This window comes from Lissotriton vulgaris, chromosome 7 (genome assembly GCF_964263255.1).
Source record: "Lissotriton vulgaris chromosome 7, aLisVul1.2, whole genome shotgun sequence".
NCBI classification, from domain to species: Eukaryota; Metazoa; Chordata; class Amphibia; order Caudata; family Salamandridae; genus Lissotriton; species Lissotriton vulgaris.
The window spans coordinates 1,152,865,099-1,152,887,356 of NC_141695.1; the positions used below are offsets into that span (position 1 = coordinate 1,152,865,099).

The 22,258-nt window shown below is 43.6% G+C and overlaps 1 protein-coding gene across 1 annotated transcript in view; it reads right to left on the minus strand.

Annotated features, from left to right (window-relative positions):
- Positions 1–2,711: 2,711 nt before the first annotated feature.
- Positions 2,712–22,258, minus strand: part of LOC147703065 (uncharacterized) — a 32,813-nt gene continuing 13,266 nt past the window's right edge. Inside the window, exon 2 of the mRNA XM_086931605.1 lies at positions 2,712–5,907. Within this exon, the coding sequence (XP_086787731.1) occupies positions 2,896–5,754 (2,859 nt within the window). The 5' untranslated portion in view covers positions 5,755–5,907 and the 3' untranslated portion in view covers positions 2,712–2,895. The remainder of the gene's footprint in view (positions 5,908–22,258) is intronic.

The following is a 22,258-nucleotide window of genomic DNA, read 5'->3' on the forward strand; positions in this document are numbered from 1 at the left end:
CACCGCACCCTCTGGTTGTCCAGTGTACATTATTTTCGGCAAAGCAAAGCACACCTTCCCTGCCTCAAGTGACCTGAATTAATTTGGGGCTGATTAATGTGTCACAGAATATTTTTTTAGCTGGCACCTGCTTCCTTAGTGCTTCCTGATTAGTGATCTTTTGCACTTGCTAAGTGCTTTCATTGTTGCAAAATTAGTTACAACACCTGCCCTGCCCCAACTGACAATAATGAATTAGGGGCTGATTAATGTGTCACTGGATTTGAACTTCCAGCCTGGCTCCTGCTTGTCTGCCTTAGCTGTAATTCAGGACCTTTGTGTAACTATTCTGAGGGTCAGAGCAGGGTCACATAATAGTTGCAAGTAGGCAACTGAACTCTGGAGGGGCCCCTCAGGAAGCACTACAGGAAATGGCTACTAATGATGAGCTTGAACTTTTGAACCTGGTAAGTAGTTTCAGTTTTGCTAAGATCGAATTTCTGCAATTTAGTGCTTATTCGCGGGGCGCGAAGTTGAACTGCAAAGCCGCGAACTCACGCGAACAGTGCGAGCAAGCCATAAAATCCGCTGCTCGCGGATTTGCGGATTTTGCAGGAAATTCGCGAATCTCGCGGATTGCGAATTTACCGAAAATCCGCAAAATCCGCGAGCGTAACGGATTTTCCACCCATGCTTACTTGGCAGGAGCAGTAAATCTCCCACTAAGGCATAGCAAACAGTTATGTCTTGGGTGTGTACACCCCGGGACAAAGAGAGTACCGGCCCCTGGGGGGGAGGGGGTGATGGTCCCCACCGCCATATTGACTCCAGGAGGAGGGCCGCACCCCCCTCCCTTTGTTTCATTTAGCCCCGGGGAGGTGGTGGTCCCCTGGGGTCTGCAATGGACCCCCTGCATTTTATTATTTGAGCCCCGGGGAGGTGGTCATCCCCAGGGCTGCGGGGTGCATGCAGGCCCCCGCATCACTCTTCTTGTTTGCCCCGGGGTGATGGCGTTTACCGGAATACTTGGAATTTCATGAAGACATGAAGCACATTAAACAGCAAAATGGAATAGGTTCTTCCTCATTAACCTGAATGAATGTATCCAATTCTATCTCTATGGCTGTACAATACACATCATGAACACAGGGGCTCTTCTCAGGGCCACCTTTACTAAGTGAGTGCATTTTGAATTTTTTTTTATTAAAAAAAACCTTATTTGGGGCCTTGGATCTGCCCTCCACTGACCCGAGGCATAGTTCTCCCATAGCTCTCTTGCTGGGTTTGCTGATGGTGGACGAATCCTATAAATTGCAGAAAAAATTGGTGTATCATTAATCCCTTATGGAGCTGTGCACCCTACCATCCATATATGCTCACCCCTGCTGTGCATGGCCTTTTTCAATGCGCAGCCAGGAAAAACCATAGGGCCTGTTTTCTTGTCATATCTGGCACCCAACCCTTCGCTGCTGTCCTACTCCCATTTCACATCACCTTTGGGCATCCAATTCTGGCTGCATATAGTTTCTGCAATGCTTAGCAGGTAGGTCCAGAAGGCCAGGTTTTCAGGCAAGCCCTGGGCCCCACCCATTGTGGGCATCCGACCCATGCCACACATGGTCTATAATTGTGCACAGGGGTCGCCACAGTCATGCACTGCATCCCACCCACCGCGTGTGCCCCACTCTGACTGCACATGGCCTTAAGCTGCGTGAAGGAGGGATATACTTGAGTGTGTGGCTGTGCTCAACCATCCTTGGTCAGCACTTGCTGCCAACATCTTGCTGCACAGTCTTCATATGCATCAATCATTAGGCAACCATCCAGAAACAAATAATCTCTTCAGAATTTAGAAATTATAGGATTTAGACTAGATTCAGGAGTACAAACATTTGGTTTTGCAATTATTAAACTGAAATTAGAAACTGACCTCCTCCAAGGTTAAAAATGCTACATGTACCAAAGAAAGTAGATAGCACGAAAAGAAGATTCCCATGTGAGCACAGCATGGCAAGGAGTGTGAGCAAGTACTTCCTCCTAAAGTCCTACGGAGCAGCATATCATAACTCAATATGTGTAGTTACTTGGAGATGGCATGGTAATTTGGATCACACATGGGAAGGAGGTAAATGTATTTATGAGCATTAGAAAATCTTGCTTTTTTTATATGTATGCACACATACACATATAGTTACATAATATAGATTATGGCTGCTCAAGCAGCATGTGCATCTTACAGGTTGCTAGAAATGTGAAAGAAAGGCAGGGGTAAATCATGAGAGAGTTTCTTGGCCAACTGGCCCAAATAGGCAGATGTCATTAATTATTACCCTTTGTTCGGCTATTTAGGTGTGGGAGTGCCTGCACTATATGGTGATAAAGAAGTAGCTATGGGGTGGGGGTTAGTTAGTTAAGAAAGCACCAACCCAAGCCAAAGTTAGTGGGGGCTGCAAGGCGGCAGTAGGCATGTTGTTGGCCTTTCAGTTTAGGGCCTTGTGCGGTCTTTCATACTGCTAAGGATCGTGTGGCACAGAAGAGAGATCAGTTGCTGGTGGGATGGCTTCTGCCTACCAAAACAGTTGTTCTAGGGATGAGAGAACTGGTGCCTATGATCCCAACCCTGAGGGAAAAAAGGCAATATTCCAGTTTGTAAATAAGTCTAAGTTGCACCTTAGTTTACACAAATTCAAATAAAATACCTATTGACTCAATATACTCATCTGGTTGGTGTGTAATAAAATAATTTATTTAAATTAAAGAAATCATAAATGTTACTGGCTCTTCACTAAGAAAGATATTGCTCAACAATGGAAGTGTGGGAAGGGCTTTGTCAAATAGAATGGATTCTTCATATTTTTCTTGCTTGTTCATAGCTGAGAAACTGATATTTTCAGCAGATGTTTGGTAATGGGTCTATTAGTAGTCATCTGGAATAGTCCCACGCAAAATTGGGTTATTTTCTCCTCCGTCGTCCAGTGTTTTTAAGGCCATATTGACTTTGTGCCAGAATAAGTGTACCTCTTCCCGCTTCTGTGGCCAACGGAGGTAGGTCTTTCTCTTGACCAGCTTTCTCATCCTATGATATGGTGACAGCCTCTCTCTTGGTATTTCTTCTAGGAAAATCAGAATAAGGACATCCTTACGCTCATCAAAAAGGCGGAAGCTGGCCACCTGCATCTCACTGGAGCACCACTCACTCCCCAAGTAGTGTTCACTGATGACACAGATGGTCTTCCGACTGGCATAGATGTTCTCCACAATGTTGTCCAAAATTGGCTTCCCTGGCTGAAAATCTCGGTGATGGAGGCATAGCTTCCACTGGTATTGTTCTTCAAGTGTTGGAAGAAGATCTCTCATCACCCACTCTTCATCATGCCTGTTGTATGAAATAAATGCATCATAGGTATATTTTGAACCCAATTTTCTCTTTTGTTTCTTATCGTAGAGAAAAGCAAGTAAGAGGTAATAAGCATAGGCCACCTGCCACCTGAACAAGTGATGGATTGTGCAGCAAGCCATCACCAGTATTGTTCCCCCTGATGTGCTTATGAAGAGGATAAACTCATAGCGTGGGCACCACTTGGTTTCGAATGTGTGTAGGGGCTCTCCCTTGGATCCAGGTGGATATGCACAGGTGTATTCATAGAAATGCAGCACTTGGGTTTTCAGATCGTTGAGGGACCAATTCAGGAAGTCCTTGTTATTGCAATCACAGGTGAAGGGGTTCTGCCTGATATCTAAGAAATTGAGGAATGGTAGAGCCTTTATGTGCTGATCTTTGATTACTTGCAGTTGATTTCCCACTGCACGTAAAAGAAACATTTCAGAAAAATTTACATGGAGTACAAAATCCAGGGATTGAAGCCCAGTTCTACTAATATGCAGTTGACTTAGGTTTGCTACTGGCTGGAACACCGTTGGATCAATTGTGTTGAGAAGGTTATTGCTCAGGTCTAGTTCTTTAAGATTAGGGGTGTAAGTAAAAGTGGTTGGGTCCAGAGTGGTTATAGCCAAGTTGCCTGCATGAATCCTCTTGACAGATATCAATCCTTCAAAGAAATTTGCTGGTAAATGAAGTAGCCCTGTGTGGGCTTGACTGTTTAAAGTGCATATTTGTAATGACTTCAGCTGAAGAAAAGGAGGTCTTTTAAGTTTTTCTGTTGAAGCGTAAGATATGTAATTGCTAAACATTTGCAGTTCTTTGAGGGAGGTTAATCCATTGAAGATCCCTTTTTCTAACAATGGACTGCCAATGTTGTTACTGGCAATTAGTAAAGTTTCTAAATTACTGAGGCCATCAAAAGCTCCTGCTTCTATTGATTCTATCTGGTTCGCCACTAGATTAAGAGTCTGCAGTGCAGTCAAGTTTACGAAGGTGTATTTCTTGATGGCAGTAAGTTTATTTTTCCTTAGTTCAAGTGATTTTAGCATCACTAAAGCTGGAGAGAAAGGTGCTGAGATTTCTAAGAGTAAATTTTTACCAATTTGTAATTCCACCAATCTGCTAAGTGCCTGAAATTGAGAAGAACTGTATAGTTTTATTAGTTGGTTACCGACAAGGTTGAGATTTGTCAGTTTACTGGCAGACGCAGATTGATTCATGAAAATGTCTTCAATATTATTGTAGCTAAGGTCCAACATTTGTAAAGATGGCATTTGTACAATGTCATCTGACACAATAAAGAGCTTGTTATATGCCAGGGACAAGACCTGCAGAAAGTGTAGGTGTTTAAAAGTCAATTTGCTTACCTCCTGGAAATTGTTCATGGACAAATCCAAATGTGTTAGAGAAGTGCAGTTTTTAAAGACATCTTCCTTGAGCCCTGTGAAGTTGTTGCCTCGCAGTTGCAGAAACGTAAGATTTGGTTGGAAAGAGCAGATCTGTTCCACTAGATTGTCGGAGTCTGTCAAGTTTAAATAATTGAGTTGAATGTTCTCCAGAGAAGAGCAAGAAAGGCCTCGGATAAGACCTGACAACTCTGCAGGCTTCATATTAACACCACTAAGTATTAGATTCTTTAATGCATTTAAGAAACAGGGATCTTTAAAAAACCATGTGATAGAATGACTCCCACCAACATATGAGGTATCCAATGAGTGGAGATTCTGGAAAACATTGCTGGTCATGTCAATTTCAGAGAGCGGATTTCTTGAAATGTCTAGCTTTGTCAGGTTCATGAGGGTGTCCATCAAATCTTTAGTTAAAAAATTATGTAAACCATTGTCCCCGATCTGTAACCTCTCTAAGGTCTTCAGCATGAACACTGCATGCATTGAATCCAGGGTCTGCAACTTGTTGGATCCCAAATCAATCATTCTTAGATTTTTCATGCTTGAAAAGGCATGTGGCTCAATGTTGGTGATGCTATTGTGGCTGAGCAGAAGGGTGGTGAGGCTGCTCAGCCCAGTAAACATGCTGCTGGAGAGGTCAGTTAGCCTATTTTTGGTGAGGTTCAATAGTTCCAGTCGGTCTTGGTTGGAGAAAGTATGACTATCAATGGTGCTGATCTTGTTCTGGGAAACATTCAGCACCTGGAGTCGGCTCAGGTTATGGAAGTCCTTCGCCTGAAGGTCGGAGAACCTGTTCTGGGAGAGATCCAAGTTCACCACCATTACAGGTAGAGACCAGGGAACTCGTGACAAGCCCACGAGATAGCAGAGAACCTTCATGTCCTTTCCCCAGACTCCTTGCACTTGGCAGCCTTGTAGGGAGAAACATGCTACCCTCTGGGCTGTTACGGACAGCAGGATCAGTGTTACAAAGAGAGAGATCATGGCCTCTGTAAGAAGTTCTATTTAGCAAAAAAAATGCCCATAACCCAATTAAATCGTTCCTCTAAAATCTAGCGTGCAGTCACAAGCTGGTCAATCGAGGAAAATTCCACACCCAGGCTCGGTTGGATATCTGCGTTTTTTCCTTCGCAAGAGCTGTGGAAGAGAGAAGAGAATAGGACATTAGAAAAAACATAAACAAATGCATGTAAATCAAATGCCTGAGCTCAGCTCCGCATTTCTTCCACAGCTCTGTGCGTAACATAACCTGTCTTTCAACCTTGAGGACTGCACTAATTTACTTTCTATCAAGTGGGGAGGTAATTTGGTGGACTTTACCTCAAACCTAGTTTAGGTAAATGAGTCCAGTTAGCCACCTCATAAAACCATATCTGGCAGCTTTGTGGAGTTCTTCCACCTGTTTCAAGCAGCATAACTCTAAAAACCTGCTTGCCTTATGTGCATTGTTGTTGGAAGTCAGTGGCTTTAACACTGTTGGTACTTTGAAAGAGGAGGTAAAATAATTGGCCCTTCCATAATGTCTATGTGTTGTGGTGCTTATTTGGGTGTGCCATGGTTCAAGTTTACAACAAGGGCCATCCAATTGCACCTCTCTACGCCTGCTTTCCTGCTGGGGGCCAGGACTCAGAGCCCCTGGCTGCACCACGCAGATAGCGTCACACCCAGTGCCAGGAGGCACAAGATATAAACCAGCGTGGGCTCCCACAGCTCTGGACCTGCATGTGCAGTGCCCGGGCCAAGGGCCGGCCCGTCCTTGCCTGTCAGAGCCCAGAAGAGGCTGGGCTGGGCCCGGTCTCTTGGTTCCTGGATCCAGACACCTAACTGACTTCAATATTTGTTGTGCAACAAGGGGCAGCCTAATTAGAGTCTTTTTGCATGAGCGAGTCTGATTTACATTTGTAATACCCCTGATTTGGAATGGCGGCTAAACTAAAATCGACGGGTGGGGGGGGAAGCGTTCACTCCAAAACCATCGCTAAACTCTACACTCAACTGCTTCCTCCTACGGGTCGCCAATGCCATGGACAAGGAGATTCAGGTTGCAGAGCAACGTTTGTCAGTGGAAGGGGGTTCGGTTGGTCTTATTTCTGGCCCTATTACTGAGGCTACTGCACAAGCTCTTCCAACAAGTGACCCCAGTCAGAACAATCATGTACTCAATAGAAGTCTATCCGTCTCATCCCTTGTTCAGTGCCCTTTTTCTTTACCTACAGCAACTCCAGTGCATGAAAGTCCAGCTAAAAGGAAAAAAAAGGTAAAACATTTGGAGCCTTCATGGGTTGTATGGACTAGATCCAGGAAAAAGATCCAGGATTTAGCCCCGGAAGCTATTGCTGACACATTGCAAAGACCCTCTCTTATGATTGGCTCTAACACTAATTCGCCTCTCCACTCTGAGGAATTACACCCGCAAACTATTGTAACACTAATATCATGCATAGAAAAAAGTATTGACAAAAACTTTCTGCCTATCCTGGCTAAACTTGACAAATTGGAGTCTAGTGTGGAACTAATTCATAAATCAGTTGCTGATATATTATCTGGAGCAGGGGTAATAACGAAAATATTTGAAGGGGGGCTGATTTTCATGGGGGCTCAAATTCTGGTGAGGGGCTTTCTAGCAGAAATGTAGATATACCAACTTGTGCCTTAAATACTGGAACTAATAGGAATGATACTAGGGCAGCACCACACAAACAGATAGGGCCCTTACGCTGTAGTCACCTGGGGAATGTAAGGTTGCCCCCTATTCACATCGGGCCTATCCCCTCCAATTTAACTCCCACTGGGAATTTAATTGATTGCAGTCAACAAACACATCCTGAAATGTTGAATCAAAATGGTCTGATTGATCAAGACGATAAGGTGACACTACATCTTCCCCCAGAGTGTTACCCCTATGTGGCAATCCTACCTAATGTCCCCCGTTACAGGGAAATCAAAAAGAATCTCTGAAACAGTTGAAAAACAAAGTGTGCTAATGGTTAACACAGAATACAAATTTTTCAAATACCAACTATAGTGACAACATGTTTCTAAGAGAGATAAGCTGGGTTGGCCCGTTACGCAAGTCCATAGCAAGAGATTGTATCATCATAAATTGTAGATCCTCAATGCTAGCGGGACAGGTTCTTAGCTGAGGGAAGAATCCATTAATACAGAGGAAAAGATTTGGGATTGACATTGTTCCACTTTTTTTATAGGCACCTTGAATGTGCAGGCCCAAATATACCAGTTATTAAGTCACTCATTAAGAAGCCTATTGCGAGACAGGAGTTCCCCTTTTTGGAACTGAGAAATAGATTCCAACCTTTGACTTACCTGGATTCTCAAGATTGACTACCCATTGTAACTACCAACTCACAAATGATAGCTGACGAACCATCTGCTATTCAATTCGAAGAGTTTATCAAAATCAATACTAGTAATGAAATTGTACACTGCGGCCCAATAATTAAGCATTGCCATATGTTTCAACAACTAGATTATGAGAGAGCAAAAATCACTTTAGGATATTGCCCAGGAGCCCATGTTAGAAATCCAGGATTTGAAAATCTTATCCTGGAACATTGCAGGCATAAAGTCTAAGTTAATTGATCCTGTAGTGGTGTAAGCTAGAGGGTGATTTCCATCTATGCTTGTTCCAGGAAACCTGGGCGTTAGAGCAGGTACACAAGGTCTGGTTCACTACTTTCAGTGTAGAAGCCTGGCTGTCTTCAGTTGGCTGCTCAGCCGGCGGTTTATTAATCTGGGTTAAGAATACATTAGCATGTAAAACCAAGGTGCTGGAACTAGGTTCAGAGGAAATACTTGGGTTGGAACTGACTTCCCTGAAAGGAAATATCCATCTTAGGCTTTTTAACATTTACAATCTCTTTAGTAGTCCTCACAAGTTATCTGACACAATAATCACATTAACAAATTATCTTGACTCAACAAAGGGGAATTATCAACTCATAGTAGCGGATGACTTTAATATAACATTTGATCCGGTTGACTATATACAGGAGCTAATATATGATAGAGACAAAGCCAGATAGATTGATAAACTTCAGATTAAACCTATTAAGAAGTGTACTAGGGTGGGGCAACAGGTTTTATCATTCATCGTTACCCACGGGGTTCGAGCCTGCAATGGTCAGACACGTTCAGACATAGAAGCATGCCACACGTTTAAGAGAGGGGAAGCTAAAACCAGGATTGACTATATTTTGGTTCATCTTGATCTTCGGCCAAACGTCAAAGATATAGTCGTATTAATTCGGGAGGATAGCAACCATAATGCTCTGGCACTTACGCTGTCTGGCCTAGTACTCTTATATGGACAGTTTTGGCATAAAATCGCCCCTGTTATCGCCACCAACAATAATAAAAGAGTAAAATGACCACAAATACTGATCCAAATATTCTCCCAAAAATATATTCTGAGGTTGTGCAGATTCTACCCAACATGAGTAATACTGTTGCTAGCGCAGACAACATTATGGCCACATTCCAGCAATTGACTTGCACACTAAGACCATTTTTTAATAAATAGTGCAACCAAAATTCATTCTCACGGAGTACCGCCGCATGGTATAATGAGGTTTGCAAAAAAGCTAAGGATGATTTAATTGTGGCTGTAAAGGAAAAATCTTGCATAGATATTATAATTAGTAGGAAGCTGTATAAATTGGCACAAGACAAGGCAAAATGGGATTGGGAGTCAGGAAATTGGCGCTCACTCGTAGAAGCATCAAGGCAGAAGGACTGCCGAATATTCTGGCATCTCCTGTAGAAAGGGTCATCTAAACAGAAAATGGAAACAGATTTCCATATATAGCCCCATGTTTGGGAGGAGTAGTTTATGCATCTTTATGCAGGCAATCGGGTTGCCCCTTCTTTAGGTTTACAGTTGAATTATTCAGACCATACATTAACTGATGAGACTGCAATTACAATAGAGGAAACTACTACAGCTATTAATTCTCTACAGAATGAGAAAACCCCAGACTTAGATAATCTTCCAGGAGACATGTACAAAGCAGAGCCTAAAATATGGGGATCACTGCTACCAATGTTTTTTAATGCTATCTTGTGTGGTGGTGAAATCCTGGTGTCCTGGAGAGGCACTGAAATTATTCCAATATACAAAAGGGTCTCCCGCAAATTATAGGCCCATTAGCCAAATAGACGTCTCCAAAAAAACTTTTGTAAAATTATTTTAACCTGGATTCAAAATTGGATTGAGGAGAATAATATTTTATCAAATTGCAGGCAGGATTTAGGGCCTCCACAAGCACTATAGATCACGTTTTTAGATTTCTTCTGCTAATGTGGAAGGAAGTGACCATTAGAGGAGGTCATTTGTATGTTGTGTTTGTGGACCTGAAATGGGTTTTGACTCAATAGAACGTACTCCACTCTGGTCAGCCCTATGAGATCTGGGACTCTCACCATATCTACTTAAAATGTTGATCCGCCTGCACCATGACACCTATGCAAAGGTCAGGTGGAATCTTGATAGCAGTCTTTCAAATGATATTTCTGTTTGTAAGGGGATATGCCAGGGATCTGTTCTCACCCCAACATTAATTACCATGTACATAAACGGGTTAATAGGAGAGTTCTATGATTGTGGCTGTGATCCCCCAAAATTAGCGGGTAGTCCTGTGCCCTCTCTGCTTTTTGTAGATGATATGTTATTCATTGCTAGGATGCCAAAGGGGATTCAGAATATTGTGAACAAATTTGCTAAAGCCTGTAAGGACAGAGGATTAGAAATTAATTGTTCTAAGACTAAATATATGAGGTTTAACCTCTATAAATCCCACATGGGTATATTGACTCTGGGCTTGCAAACCATGGAGCAGATTAAGGCATTTGACTACCTGGGAGTACAAATTAGTGACAGGCTGATTTGGACACCTCAAATCTAAAAGAGTACTTTGACTCTCCAGTATGCCGACTGCGCAATATCCGGGAAAGCTAGAGCGTCTCCATATCGACCTCTCTCCCCAATTTTGGAACTTCATAGGGCTAAAGGTCTAGGAGCAGCCCTGTATGGGGCTGAGCTATGGGGACTGGAGAATCTCAAGGACTTAGTCCTTGCTGAGAATAAATGTATTGGGGTGATACTTAATCTACCCGTGAACACTCCCCACTTGCCGTTAAGGCTTGACCTTGGTCTTAAACCTATTAACAACTTTTCCATTCTTAAGGCTCTCTTATTTTGGGTAAGGATCTGAACCAGTAACACACAGGTTCCGGTGAAGGAGGCCCTGGAAAATCTACTGACCCTACAAAAACAAACAGGCCACCTGGTGTGATTCAAAAAGATCAAGGAATGGTTTTTCAAACTAGGGCTGGGGCCACTATGGGAGGATCCGGGGTCTATAACAAAACAAATGGTCCCTCTCTTTAAAAAAAGGTTCTGGCAGAACATGTATACCGAAAGTATTGATGGTATTGCACATGGTACTTGAACTTCTAGTTTTATAAAAATAAAAGGATGGTTTGGTTTTGAAATGTTTATGGATGACATCAAACCTCCCCAGGCAAGAGCTCTGTTAATTCAATGTAGGTAAGGAGTTCTTTCCCTTAATTCTAGGAGACGCTCCTGGGAAAATGCATCTGTAACATCTATTTGCCCGACCTGTCATTCCATACCCGAGACTCTAGATCATTTTTTCTTTTTCTGTCTATATTATACTGACCTTCGGAAAAACTGGTTAATTCCTATCTGTCGTCTAAATCTTTTACACGCAATGTTGATGCTTTACGCATTTTTAAGACGGATACCACAAGGAGGCTAGTATTTACATTCTCAAGATATTTGCTCTTTGCTTGGTGGAAGAGGTCAAAAATGATCAATAAGGTCTCTGTGAATTTAATTCGATTATGTATGCCACCATGTTGTGGGGTCTCAAATCGGACACCGGGGAACAGAATTATGGAATTTTACAAATTTAAATTTTCAGGAATGTGGAAATTGTCTCTTCTTAATTACTTTTACAAATTTTTGAACTTTTGAAAAATATTAATATTGCTAGAGGCATGTGATAGCTCGCTTTTTAAATCATTCTTTTATCATGTAATGAAATGAAATATTTTACTGTTTTTAAGGGTATGAATTTTTACTATGTAAATGTTTATACTTCTGATCGATTAAATAAATATATATAACCTGTCTTTCAACCATGAGGACTGCACTGAGTTGCTTTCTTCCAAGTGGGGAGGCATTTTTGTGGAATTTACCTCAACCTTAGTTTAGGTCAATGAGCCCAGTTTTGCACCTCATAAAACCATAGCTGGCAGTTTTTTGAGTTCTTTCACCTCGTTTCAGGCCGCATAACTCTAAAAACCTGCTTGCGTTATGTACATCATTGTTGGAAATCCGTGACTTTAACTCTGTTGGTACTTTGAAAGAGGACGCAAAATTATTGGCGTTGCCTTAATGTCTATGGGCTAGATGTAGGTAAATAGGATTTACCAATTCTAAAATACCGAATTTTACCGATTCGGTATTTTAGATTTGGTAAATGCTATGTAGGTAATAATTCGGTAAAAATTACCGAATCGTTAAGATTCGGTATTTACCGAATCTATAATTACCGATTCTGTAATTGACATTCATTCCTATGGGCCTGGAGGCCCATAGGAATGAATGTCAATTACAGAATCGGTAATTACCGAATCAGTAAAATAGGTGGCAGGGTGTCACTTTGACACTCTGTTGCACCCCTGAATAGTGCTTGTGTGCACATGTGGCACACATACATGCCCTAAGGGCATGTACGTCTGTCACATGGCACAGGTGTAAATGCACAGATTTGCATTTACAGAGGTATTCGTTATTTACCACCAACTAATAGTTGGTGGTAAATAAAGAATCCTTAAAGCACAGAAGCACTCTTCAAAGGGCTTCTTACATGTCATTTACCGATTCAGTAAATACCGAATTGGTAAATACCGAATCGGTAAATACCGATTAATTATTTACCAAATCCTCCCCTACATCCCAAATGGCCAATACCAGTCGGTAACGGCCGAAATTCGTTAATTTCTGCTGTTACCGACCGGTAAAAGCCTTCCTACATCTGGCCCTATGTTTTGTGGTGCTGCGTTAATTGGGTGTGCCGAGGTTCAAGTTTACAACTGTACTCTTAAACTCAGATCAGGCAAGAACTAGCAAGGGGTTTGTAATATGCACCCTTGTCATAGAACATTGAGAAGCCAAGTGAGGAGCTCTGTGGATTTGAATATTTTGGTTCTCACCTCTAATACAGAGAAAGAAGTTGCATCAGAGGAAATACGAGAAGACATGAAATGAGGGAGTGCGTCTTCTTCCTAGGCGTGACGGGAATATCGTCGAAGGTATCTATGGAAGGAGTTACTCAATTAGAGTCAGTAATGCATGCTTCTACTTCGGGAGTGCTTTGTCTCTGTAAGAGCAGGAAAAGAGTTTCAGACTCTGACAGAAGTATGGTCATGTGGAGGGAAACGAGGATCTGTGATCTTGCGATCATTCATCGTAAATGCTGCCTGGTACTGGAACCAGGGCAGCCGCGGTGCGTCCATTGGGGCGTAGGGGCGTAGCCCCACTAGCAAGAAAATAAACACTGACTGTCACTGTCGATAAATAATTTAGTAAGCGCCGAGCGCCGCCGGGAATCCGGGCAGCACCCGACCTATCCGGGAGTGCGCTGCGCAGGGGGGCTGGTCCGGAATGCTGCGCAGCTTGAGTGACAGTCCACGCACTCCCTCAGCTGCAGAGCAGACAGCCAAGGTATCTGTAGCGCGCAAGTGAAGCTTGGGGCTGAAACTAGCCCGAGCATGCGCATTAAAGTTCCCCCACAGAGAGTGACCAGGGGGGTGCTGGTTGAACCGGGCCGCAGCCCCGGCATGCAGCGCCAGGATTGGCTGGTCACCGCGCAGCAGGGCAGGGCAATCCATTATTGGATGCTGTGCGTGGGTGGTGAGCCGCACTGCATAATGGCCAATCACTGTGTGTGACTTCATGTAGTCATGCACTGATTGGCCATTTCGCGGCGCGCGGCGCTGCTGACGTCAGATGATCCTCTCTCTCTGGGGCCCTGGGACTCGCCTCGCGGACCGTGGTGCGTGCGCATGAGCCAGCCTGTGCCCTGTGGTTTCTCTCATCTCGAGTCTCGACCCGTAGGCCGTACACAGTCCCAGATTCAAGCTTCCTGTTGCTGATCAGGTATTTTCATTTGCTGTAACTGTATATCGGGTCACTCACACAGCCCCGGCCCTCATGCGCTCCAAACGGCACTAGTCTCTGCCTAGACACACAGCCTCCTTGAGGCCTAAAAACAACTTTACAAGTCAGTGACTTGTAAAGTTGTTTTAAGCCTCAAGGAGACTGTGTGTCTAGGCGAAGTCAGACAGCGCCCAACCAAAGGAAACTGTTTACCGATATAAAAAGGAATAACCCATTCTCAAAACTCGCGGAAGGGGCCTAAGTTGTTCTAGGTCTCTAGCTCTAATGGTCTCAGGGGTTAGAAGGACTGTAGCAGAAACCCCACCAAGACCCAGTAAAAAGGGTGTGCCAGGAAGGAAAAGAGAGCGAAAAAAGATGCCAAGAAATTGCACCCCTGGCCGAGAGGTGTGGCAGGGTGTTGCGAGAAGTGCCAAACAGACAAGAAAGGGTGCAAAACACAAGCGGCCAATAGAAGGGCGAGTTGCTTATTGAATGTCAGCCCCAAATGGGGTTTTGAGGGTTTAAATGAAGGCTACAACGGCTGGGCCCCTTACATTCATCGGGTGGCCGGGCAACAGATTATCGTGAAAAACCCACTCCTAAAAAGCAAGAGCCCAGACAATATTGCAGGCTGGACAGCAGCGAAGGTGTGCAAAAAGCAGCTCAAGGAAGAAGGTGAAGCCACATCAGACACAGTGGGGTGGCAGGGCTTCTAACCGTGGGATGCCTTGCAACACAAAACACGGCACTCACAGCCCAGGTCTGCCGGAAGGCAGGAAGTAAGGAACGATCAAAGCCTACAAGGGTTGAAAGGAGTACCCACCCACACAAAAGGAGAAACGCCAGCGCAAAGATTCAGTTTCATCACAAACTGATAGATTGATTACTGGCTAGTTGATTTATGATTGACAAGTGATGACAAGGCAATGATGCAGGAAGTGATTTGTGGCCGTACCGATTTATTGTGCATCATAAAAAGGGGAAAGCGAGTTATGATACATTGCCAAGAATGATTTATAGCCCCAAATTGGTCAAAAAAATGTCAAAGTGATTTATGACGGGCCTGTCGCAAATGGTTTATGGCCCCTAATAAAAGACACGAAGGGACCTGTGCTGTAAATTAATGTTTGATAAACCACAGCCAATATTTCCTACCTACCAAAGATCAATGTGCATCATTGCTTTGGGAGTAGGCCTCGTGCCGGGGTTTTGCCGCTCCTCCCTCGTTAGGTTGCCCTGTCTGAGACACCAGTGACTCTGAAACACAGCTCTCTGTGTTTTACTGCCAAAAAAAAACCTCCAGCGTGAAAGTTTTTGTTCTGAAAGCAAAATACTTTGCTGAGTATATGTAAAAAAGCATGGCCTCTAGCTGGCAAATTTCATGTTTTATGTCTCTGCAATGTCTGTTTGCAATGCTACCCTGCGTACGTACATTCTGAATGAATGTACATATGTATGTTATGTTATATTTTACTGCAAGATAACGCGAGGCTCAGTGAGTGAAACCCCTCGCATTGCATGCCTAACTGATGTACATCTTCCCAGTTTGTCTCTGTGACTGTATGGTCGGCTCCTGAATAAAAGAGGGGCATGCAATTATACAAATCATATCTTTGGAGCAGAGGTACTGCAGATGTCGATGCTGCAGTTAGCCGATGATTCAAGACGTGTATTTACTTATATACTCCTGTGACTCTTGGCTCCTGCCTGTAGTTGTCCCTGGTTCTAGGCCTCTGGCTCCGGTGGTCTGTGGCTCCTGCCTCTAGTTGTCCCTGGTTTTAGGTCTCTGGCTCTGGTGGTCTGTGGCTCCTGTCCTCTAGTTGTCCCTGGTTCTAGTGCTCACTGCTGGCTCTGATTGTCTTTGGCTGTAATGGTTGACAGTGTATTGAGATACTGCACGTCTGTTACTGGATGTTCCTGCATTTGATCATTTTTGCTTTGTATTAGTTCATATTTTCAACAAACATAAATACAACTTAAAGCCAGCTGTGGCTTCTTTCTTTTGAAGCTTCTATTAGTATCGTCGTTGTCTTTCATAACGAAAAGCGTGGACATTTTCGTAGTTAAACCGGCTTCTGGGGAACAGAACCAAGGGCGTTCATGGAAGGGAAAAAAGCTTAAAACATTCTCTTGTGTGAACAATATGTGTTTGTAGGACCGTGGTATTCACTTCAGCAAGGCAGGCTTCTTCAGAGTTTAATAAAGAATTAACATACAGAATCTTTTTATTTAGCGCACTCACGCGAGCCCTTTGCTGCCGGGTTAGGGTGGATGCGGGTGCGTTCCGGGTGAAGAAACAAAAGAAATGTTCCAGAGTCGGAGGCCGCAGGCCACACCTAACACCGGCTACACAGAGGGGCGTAGCTGTCACTGGTGCAGCAGGTGCAGTGGCACCCAGATGAGGGAATGTACCACAATGATTGCACCATTTTTCTTCGGAGCCCTCCACAGTTCCTGCTGAATAGCAGGGTTGCTATTCATTCCACCTCATGCCTCTTTCTTCCATCATCCTCCGTGTCCTATCTCATTATCCCGCTCTTTCAGGTTCTTTTACTTCCCTTCTTTTTCTTCCTTTCTCGCTGTTTTTCTAGCGTTCCCTCCCTTCTTCTCTCTTCCTTTTCTCTCTGCCCAGCACCTGCAAATACCCACATAATTGTTCACTACGGAGTGACTCCCTATACAACAGTCATGACTGGGGGGGGGGGCTTGCTCCATGGACTGGGGTAAAACGTGCTGTGCAGTAGGTGGACATGGACAGTTTGACCACTAGAGGAGAGGAAAATTGTCTCTTTATTGTTTTCCACACGCATATGAAGAGAGTTCTGCATTTTTAACAATCGTAATTTGCAATTAAAATAGCATACAAGAGGAACGTATGCTGTGCTTTCAGGGCTTGCAAATTTAATGACTCGCGGGCGGGTCCAAAAAAACCGAGCTTTTCAACGTTAATGGGGGAGGCGCGAGGTGGCTGTTCTTTCCAGACCGCATGCTTTAAAACATGACTAGCATATAAAGAGGATCCGAAAAACAGACGTATGTGTGTTGTGAGGTACATAAAGTTAATTATAGTGGTATATATTATGTTATTTTCTGTTGTGTGTATTTGCATGGCTGTGATAGTAATGGTCTTTATTACTGACAGAAATACAGTTTATGTCATAATGTCTTAATACTTTTTTCAGTCATTGTTTGTCAGTCACACCATCAGTGATAGGGCCCGATTCACAAAGGCTTTAGCAATTTAAAGAAAAAGAACACATGAATCCAGTATTGTGCTCCTGAGGTGTTTATTGGAGGGAGAAGCAGAGGCTGGCTCTGGTGGGCCATCGCCAGCATCATGGCCATTGTTGCTGTTGTTGATGCAATATTATGGTGGGAGAATCGCAGAAAATATACCCTCATCTTGGGGCTGTGGCAGAGAAGCTAGCTAGCTCCCACTTCCTGGTCGCATTAAGACATTCCTCAGGAACACCATGCTAGAGGAAAGACTCAATGTTTTGGCGATGCTCTCTGTAGAGAGCAAGCTAGTGCAAAAAATACCGGACTTCAACAAGAAAGTAATTGACAAGTTCGCTACACTGAAAGAGAGACGTGCAGATTTCATTTACAAAAAGTGAATGCTGCTACTTGTTGGTTGAATAAAAAAAATACTGATTGAGGTACTCAGAAATGCATTGTTATCTCTGTTTTTAAAAGTTTTCTAGTGTTTGTTCCTATTTGGGGACTAAACACATTTTAATGATCAAATGGCATATTAAGTACATTTTGTTTCACCTAAACACTATAATCTGTGTGGAAAGACATGTGTGATAAAGTCACATGCGTTCTAATGGAAACGTGGTAAAGGTAAGGCGTGGTTCCCAATGCTTTGTGAAAGCTGTTTCCCAACTGCTGTGCAACTTATTCTACTCTTAGAGCTGGAATTTTCATGAAAGTCTTATAGTCTGAATTCAGCACCTAAGCGTAATAGGACGGAATGTATGAAGCTCTGTGGTTATACTGAATAAGCAGCTACCTATGTTATGCCATCTATTAATGTAATAACTGCACTTTCACAATTGCTTTATTAACCTTCCTGCTTTCTCAAATTTGCTTGAAAATACACAATTTTTCTTCTCTTTTTTCTAAATTTATTTTGGGGGGATAAACCCACCCAAACTCCCCTTATGGGGTTCGGGCTCGTTCGCTGCGCTCGCTCGCTAAGGTTCAGTATGGGAAAACCGGTTTGCGCTTCACCGCTTTCAAATGTCACGAGCCACTCCTGAACCAGGGCATGGGTATTTGAAGACTGGAGGAACAAGATCAATCAATATTATGTAAGATGGTTCCATCACAATAGTATATGATGTGATTGTGTTCTATCGCCCAACTCTTTGTAGAACTATGGTTGCGAAGGACAGCTTTGGGAGCTGTGCCCGAGGTTAAGCAAGTAAATGACTTATCAGAAACACAAGTTTTGCTTGGGGTGCTTTTTGGTGAAAATGCAGCTCCTGGGGGAACCAAATCTCCTCCAAATTGACAAACTCGAATTTCTGGGTGTGTTAAGGGTCATTGAAGTGTCAAAAGAATCGAGGGTAAAATTGAGGGAAGGCCTTTATTTGTAGACATGTACCCTATGCAGTTATGGATGTGAATCAGTGAAGCAATCGCCATTTGCTAGTTGTGGTCAAATGTGGTGCTATTTTTGTTTTTGAGCTAAGTAAAAATGTGTTAGTAGTCTTACGGCTTACTCCAGTACACATTTATTTTTGCTGTGCATTCCGTGTGTATGTTGTCATCTGTGATCTGATGTTCTGCTCTTCTGCATTTGTTTAAACATTACTAAAGTCCAGAGGCTTTGTAAAGCAGTATGCTTTGCATTACTTGCTGTGTTATTGTGGAGCATTTAGGGATATCAGGTAGTCACATGTACTTTGTGAGTGGTTACTGTATACCTGCTCTTGTTTCTTTACATTCTGGAATACATAGTCCTGCCGTAGCAATGAAAAAAATAAACTGCAAATACTAAAATGCTAAGAATACGATTATTTGCCACTTCTAGACAATACTGTTTTTTTAGGCAACATTGCTTTGCACGGTGGCAGTTTCAACCAAATTCTTTTTAGGATACACAGAACTGGAAGTCACAAAATACAAAGTGAAGTTGTTTGAAAATCAACAAGTTTCTGAAGGCAATGCGCATGAGATGAGCGAATACTTTTTATGTTTAACAATTTGTAGCACACTATTTCCAGGGATGTTCAATCACATACATATATAATGTCATGAGACTGAATCGATTTTCTTTTTTTAAAAACATATTTTAATTGATGTAGATGTCACTTTTGCTCGAGCTTGTACCTTATGATCGTAGGAATTTTCACTTTGCTGCAGTTCTTACACACGAAGCATTGCTGCCAAATTTGGAGGGATCACATGTAAAGCAGATTTAAACTGTTTACTTTCAGTTACGTTCTGATATTTAGTACTATGTCTAGCACATTTGCACTTTGGGAAACATGGCAGTCGTTAAGGAGATGAGACTTAAAGATTGCTTAGGGTCTGCACTTTATGGAATAACATCAGCTCTCTGTGGGGCATATTAGCAAGAACCTTGTTAAAATTATCGCAGTTTTAGCGGTATGAAACTGCCGCTAAAACGGCGCTAATGGGCTTGCTAATATGCATTATAGAATTCCAAAAGAAGCCCAGGTTAGATGTCCTGCACATCTAACCTGGGCCTCTATTGGAATTCTATAACGCATATTAGCAAGCCCATTATCGCCGCTTTAGCGGCAGTTTCCTACCGCTAAAACGGCAATAATTTTGACGAGGTTCTTGCTAATATGCCCCACAGTTAGTTATTTTACATATCTTGACCCCAAAAGGTGCGAGAACCTTCTGATGTACTTGTTGTTCTTTATTTTAACTCTCATCCCATACCGATATTTTATTAAAGACATTCATTTTAAGGTTAAAGTTCTCAAAGGCCATTTAGTTAACTATGTGATTCCTATGTCCTACTGTATCTGAGATCCTGTCCTACCAGAGCACAAGCTGTAAAAAACAGAAGTGGGGCGACTAACTTAGGGGCCGGTTAGGATGGCGGTGAATCCGCATCCTCCGGGCCGGCGGAAGCCACCGCCGGCCTGGAGGATGCGGATTCACCGCTGCGGCCACAGAAAACACCCACCGCCAGATTAGGATGGCGGTGGGAATGCGGTGGGACCAGCGGCGGATGGCAGGTCCGTCCGCCGCAGATCCGCGGGGTGTGGAGGGCTATTTGGTGGCGGTGTCTGCAAGACACCGTCAGCCAAATTACGATGTGCATTTAAACATGCTTTTCCACGGCGGCTTTTCCGCTGTGGAAAAGCATGTGGTCTTTGGTGTTTGGGGGCCCGTTGCTGGCCCCCAGGGTGTCGGGGTGGGGGGTGCACATGGGGGGTACATATGGTACCCCCCAGCATTTACATGCACAAAGCGCCAGGCACCTTGCGGTGCCTGCCGCTTTGTGCATGTAAATGTAAAACATGCATTTTTAACCTTGCGGCGGGTGCTGCTTCAAGCAGCACCCGCCCCAAGGTTAAAGATACAGGATGTGACCGCCAGGGTGGCGGTCACATCCTAATTGCACCGGAGAGACCGCCGCTGCCCCTGCGGACGGTCCCTCCACCTCGGGGTGGCGGACGGACGCAGGTCCGTCCGCAATCCTAATAGTCCCCTAAGTTAGGTAGTATGCAAGTGTCATGAGGGCGCATTCCATCAGAGCACATGATGTCACTGCATGCGACATCGGGTGTGGCGTCACTGGAAGTGACCTTATTGGTATTGGCATTATAAGAATTGACATCGAATATTAAGACCTCACACATATGTTTATCAGGTATATCATGATTACATTTTGGTGCATTATGGGATTTAACAAATGTTATTGTGATCAGGGCTGTGCCAAAAATGTAGTGAAAAACCAACGCAACATCTGGGCCTCAACTAAAAAATAAAGAATTTTAAACCCTGCCACAAATATTGGCAACAAGGAGAAGCATGGTAATAGATCTGCTCTGCTTAATTGATTGCAAAGTGTGCATTTTAAAATATCTTATGAGGTTAAGGTACCTGCTCCAGAGAATTTTTGGTGCCCAGTAAATCTTAGGGAATAGTAGTAATGGGGAGATAACTCTGAAGGTTAACGCTTCTGCCGAAGAAATGTAAAGACATCTTTGTTTTTTGTATTCCCATATTTGAATCAAAGTAGTATAGATGGTTAATGTGCCTCCTGCAAAGCAATTACATTTTGCTAGATTTAACCCCCCTCACAGAATAAAGTATCTTGTCCTGAGCCTGACAGCTGAAAGCATCCCAGAGCAGGATGGCTCACCTGCGCATTGAATTGACATCTCTGGAATCAGCCAATGAGAGGAGTAGGGAAATCTGGGAGTCATAGAGCCCAAAACAGCCACCACCTCTGCTTGCAGGCATGATGAAACTGACCTTTGCCTGCCTAAGCCAGCCCCTGGCTAAACCCAGCCAAACCCTGCACTCCTATTCCCTCAGTTTTTAACTCTGTCTCGATAAGTGTGGATAAACCTCTTCTGGGCTCAGAAATAAGAGTTGTGCTGACTACATGTCTAAGTTTCACTGAGCCCTTGGGATGTCTAGCACCATGTGGCTCCTACCAGATTCCCCCTATGTAGATGCCTGTCCTGAAGGACAATGATGTAGAGCCAGGAAGAAGGTATTGTTTAGCGGTGCAGCAGGCAAGTCAGGATCACTATTGGGAGGTAATTTGGGAGTGGGGGCAGACAGCGTGTCCCTTGTGTGTGTGTGTGTGTGTGTGTGTATTCACCTCTTTGAAATGTCAAAAAAATAAATACCATAAAACCGGGAGTCCTAGTTATAGTTAGACTCAAATTTCACTTGTTCAAAACCAGTGAAATTCAGCAGTTATAGTTACCTGAGCTAACTATAACTTACACCCCCGCAATGCATTGCTTATGACCTCGCATATTACATCAATCATGATATGGTCAGTGACATGCCTGATGACATCGCTGATGGCATCATCCACAGAACCACTCACACCTCCACATAACCACCCACTTACCCATTAACTGACCCATACCAGTACTCACACACCCACTCACTCCTCCATAGTGGTGCCTACAGACCCATTCAGTCACTCATACAACCAGTCACTCACCCATACAGCCAGTCTCAGAACCACACACTCACCCATACAGCTACTCACAAACTCACTTCTTTCCTACACAGCCACTGACATATCTACTCACTCACCCATATAGC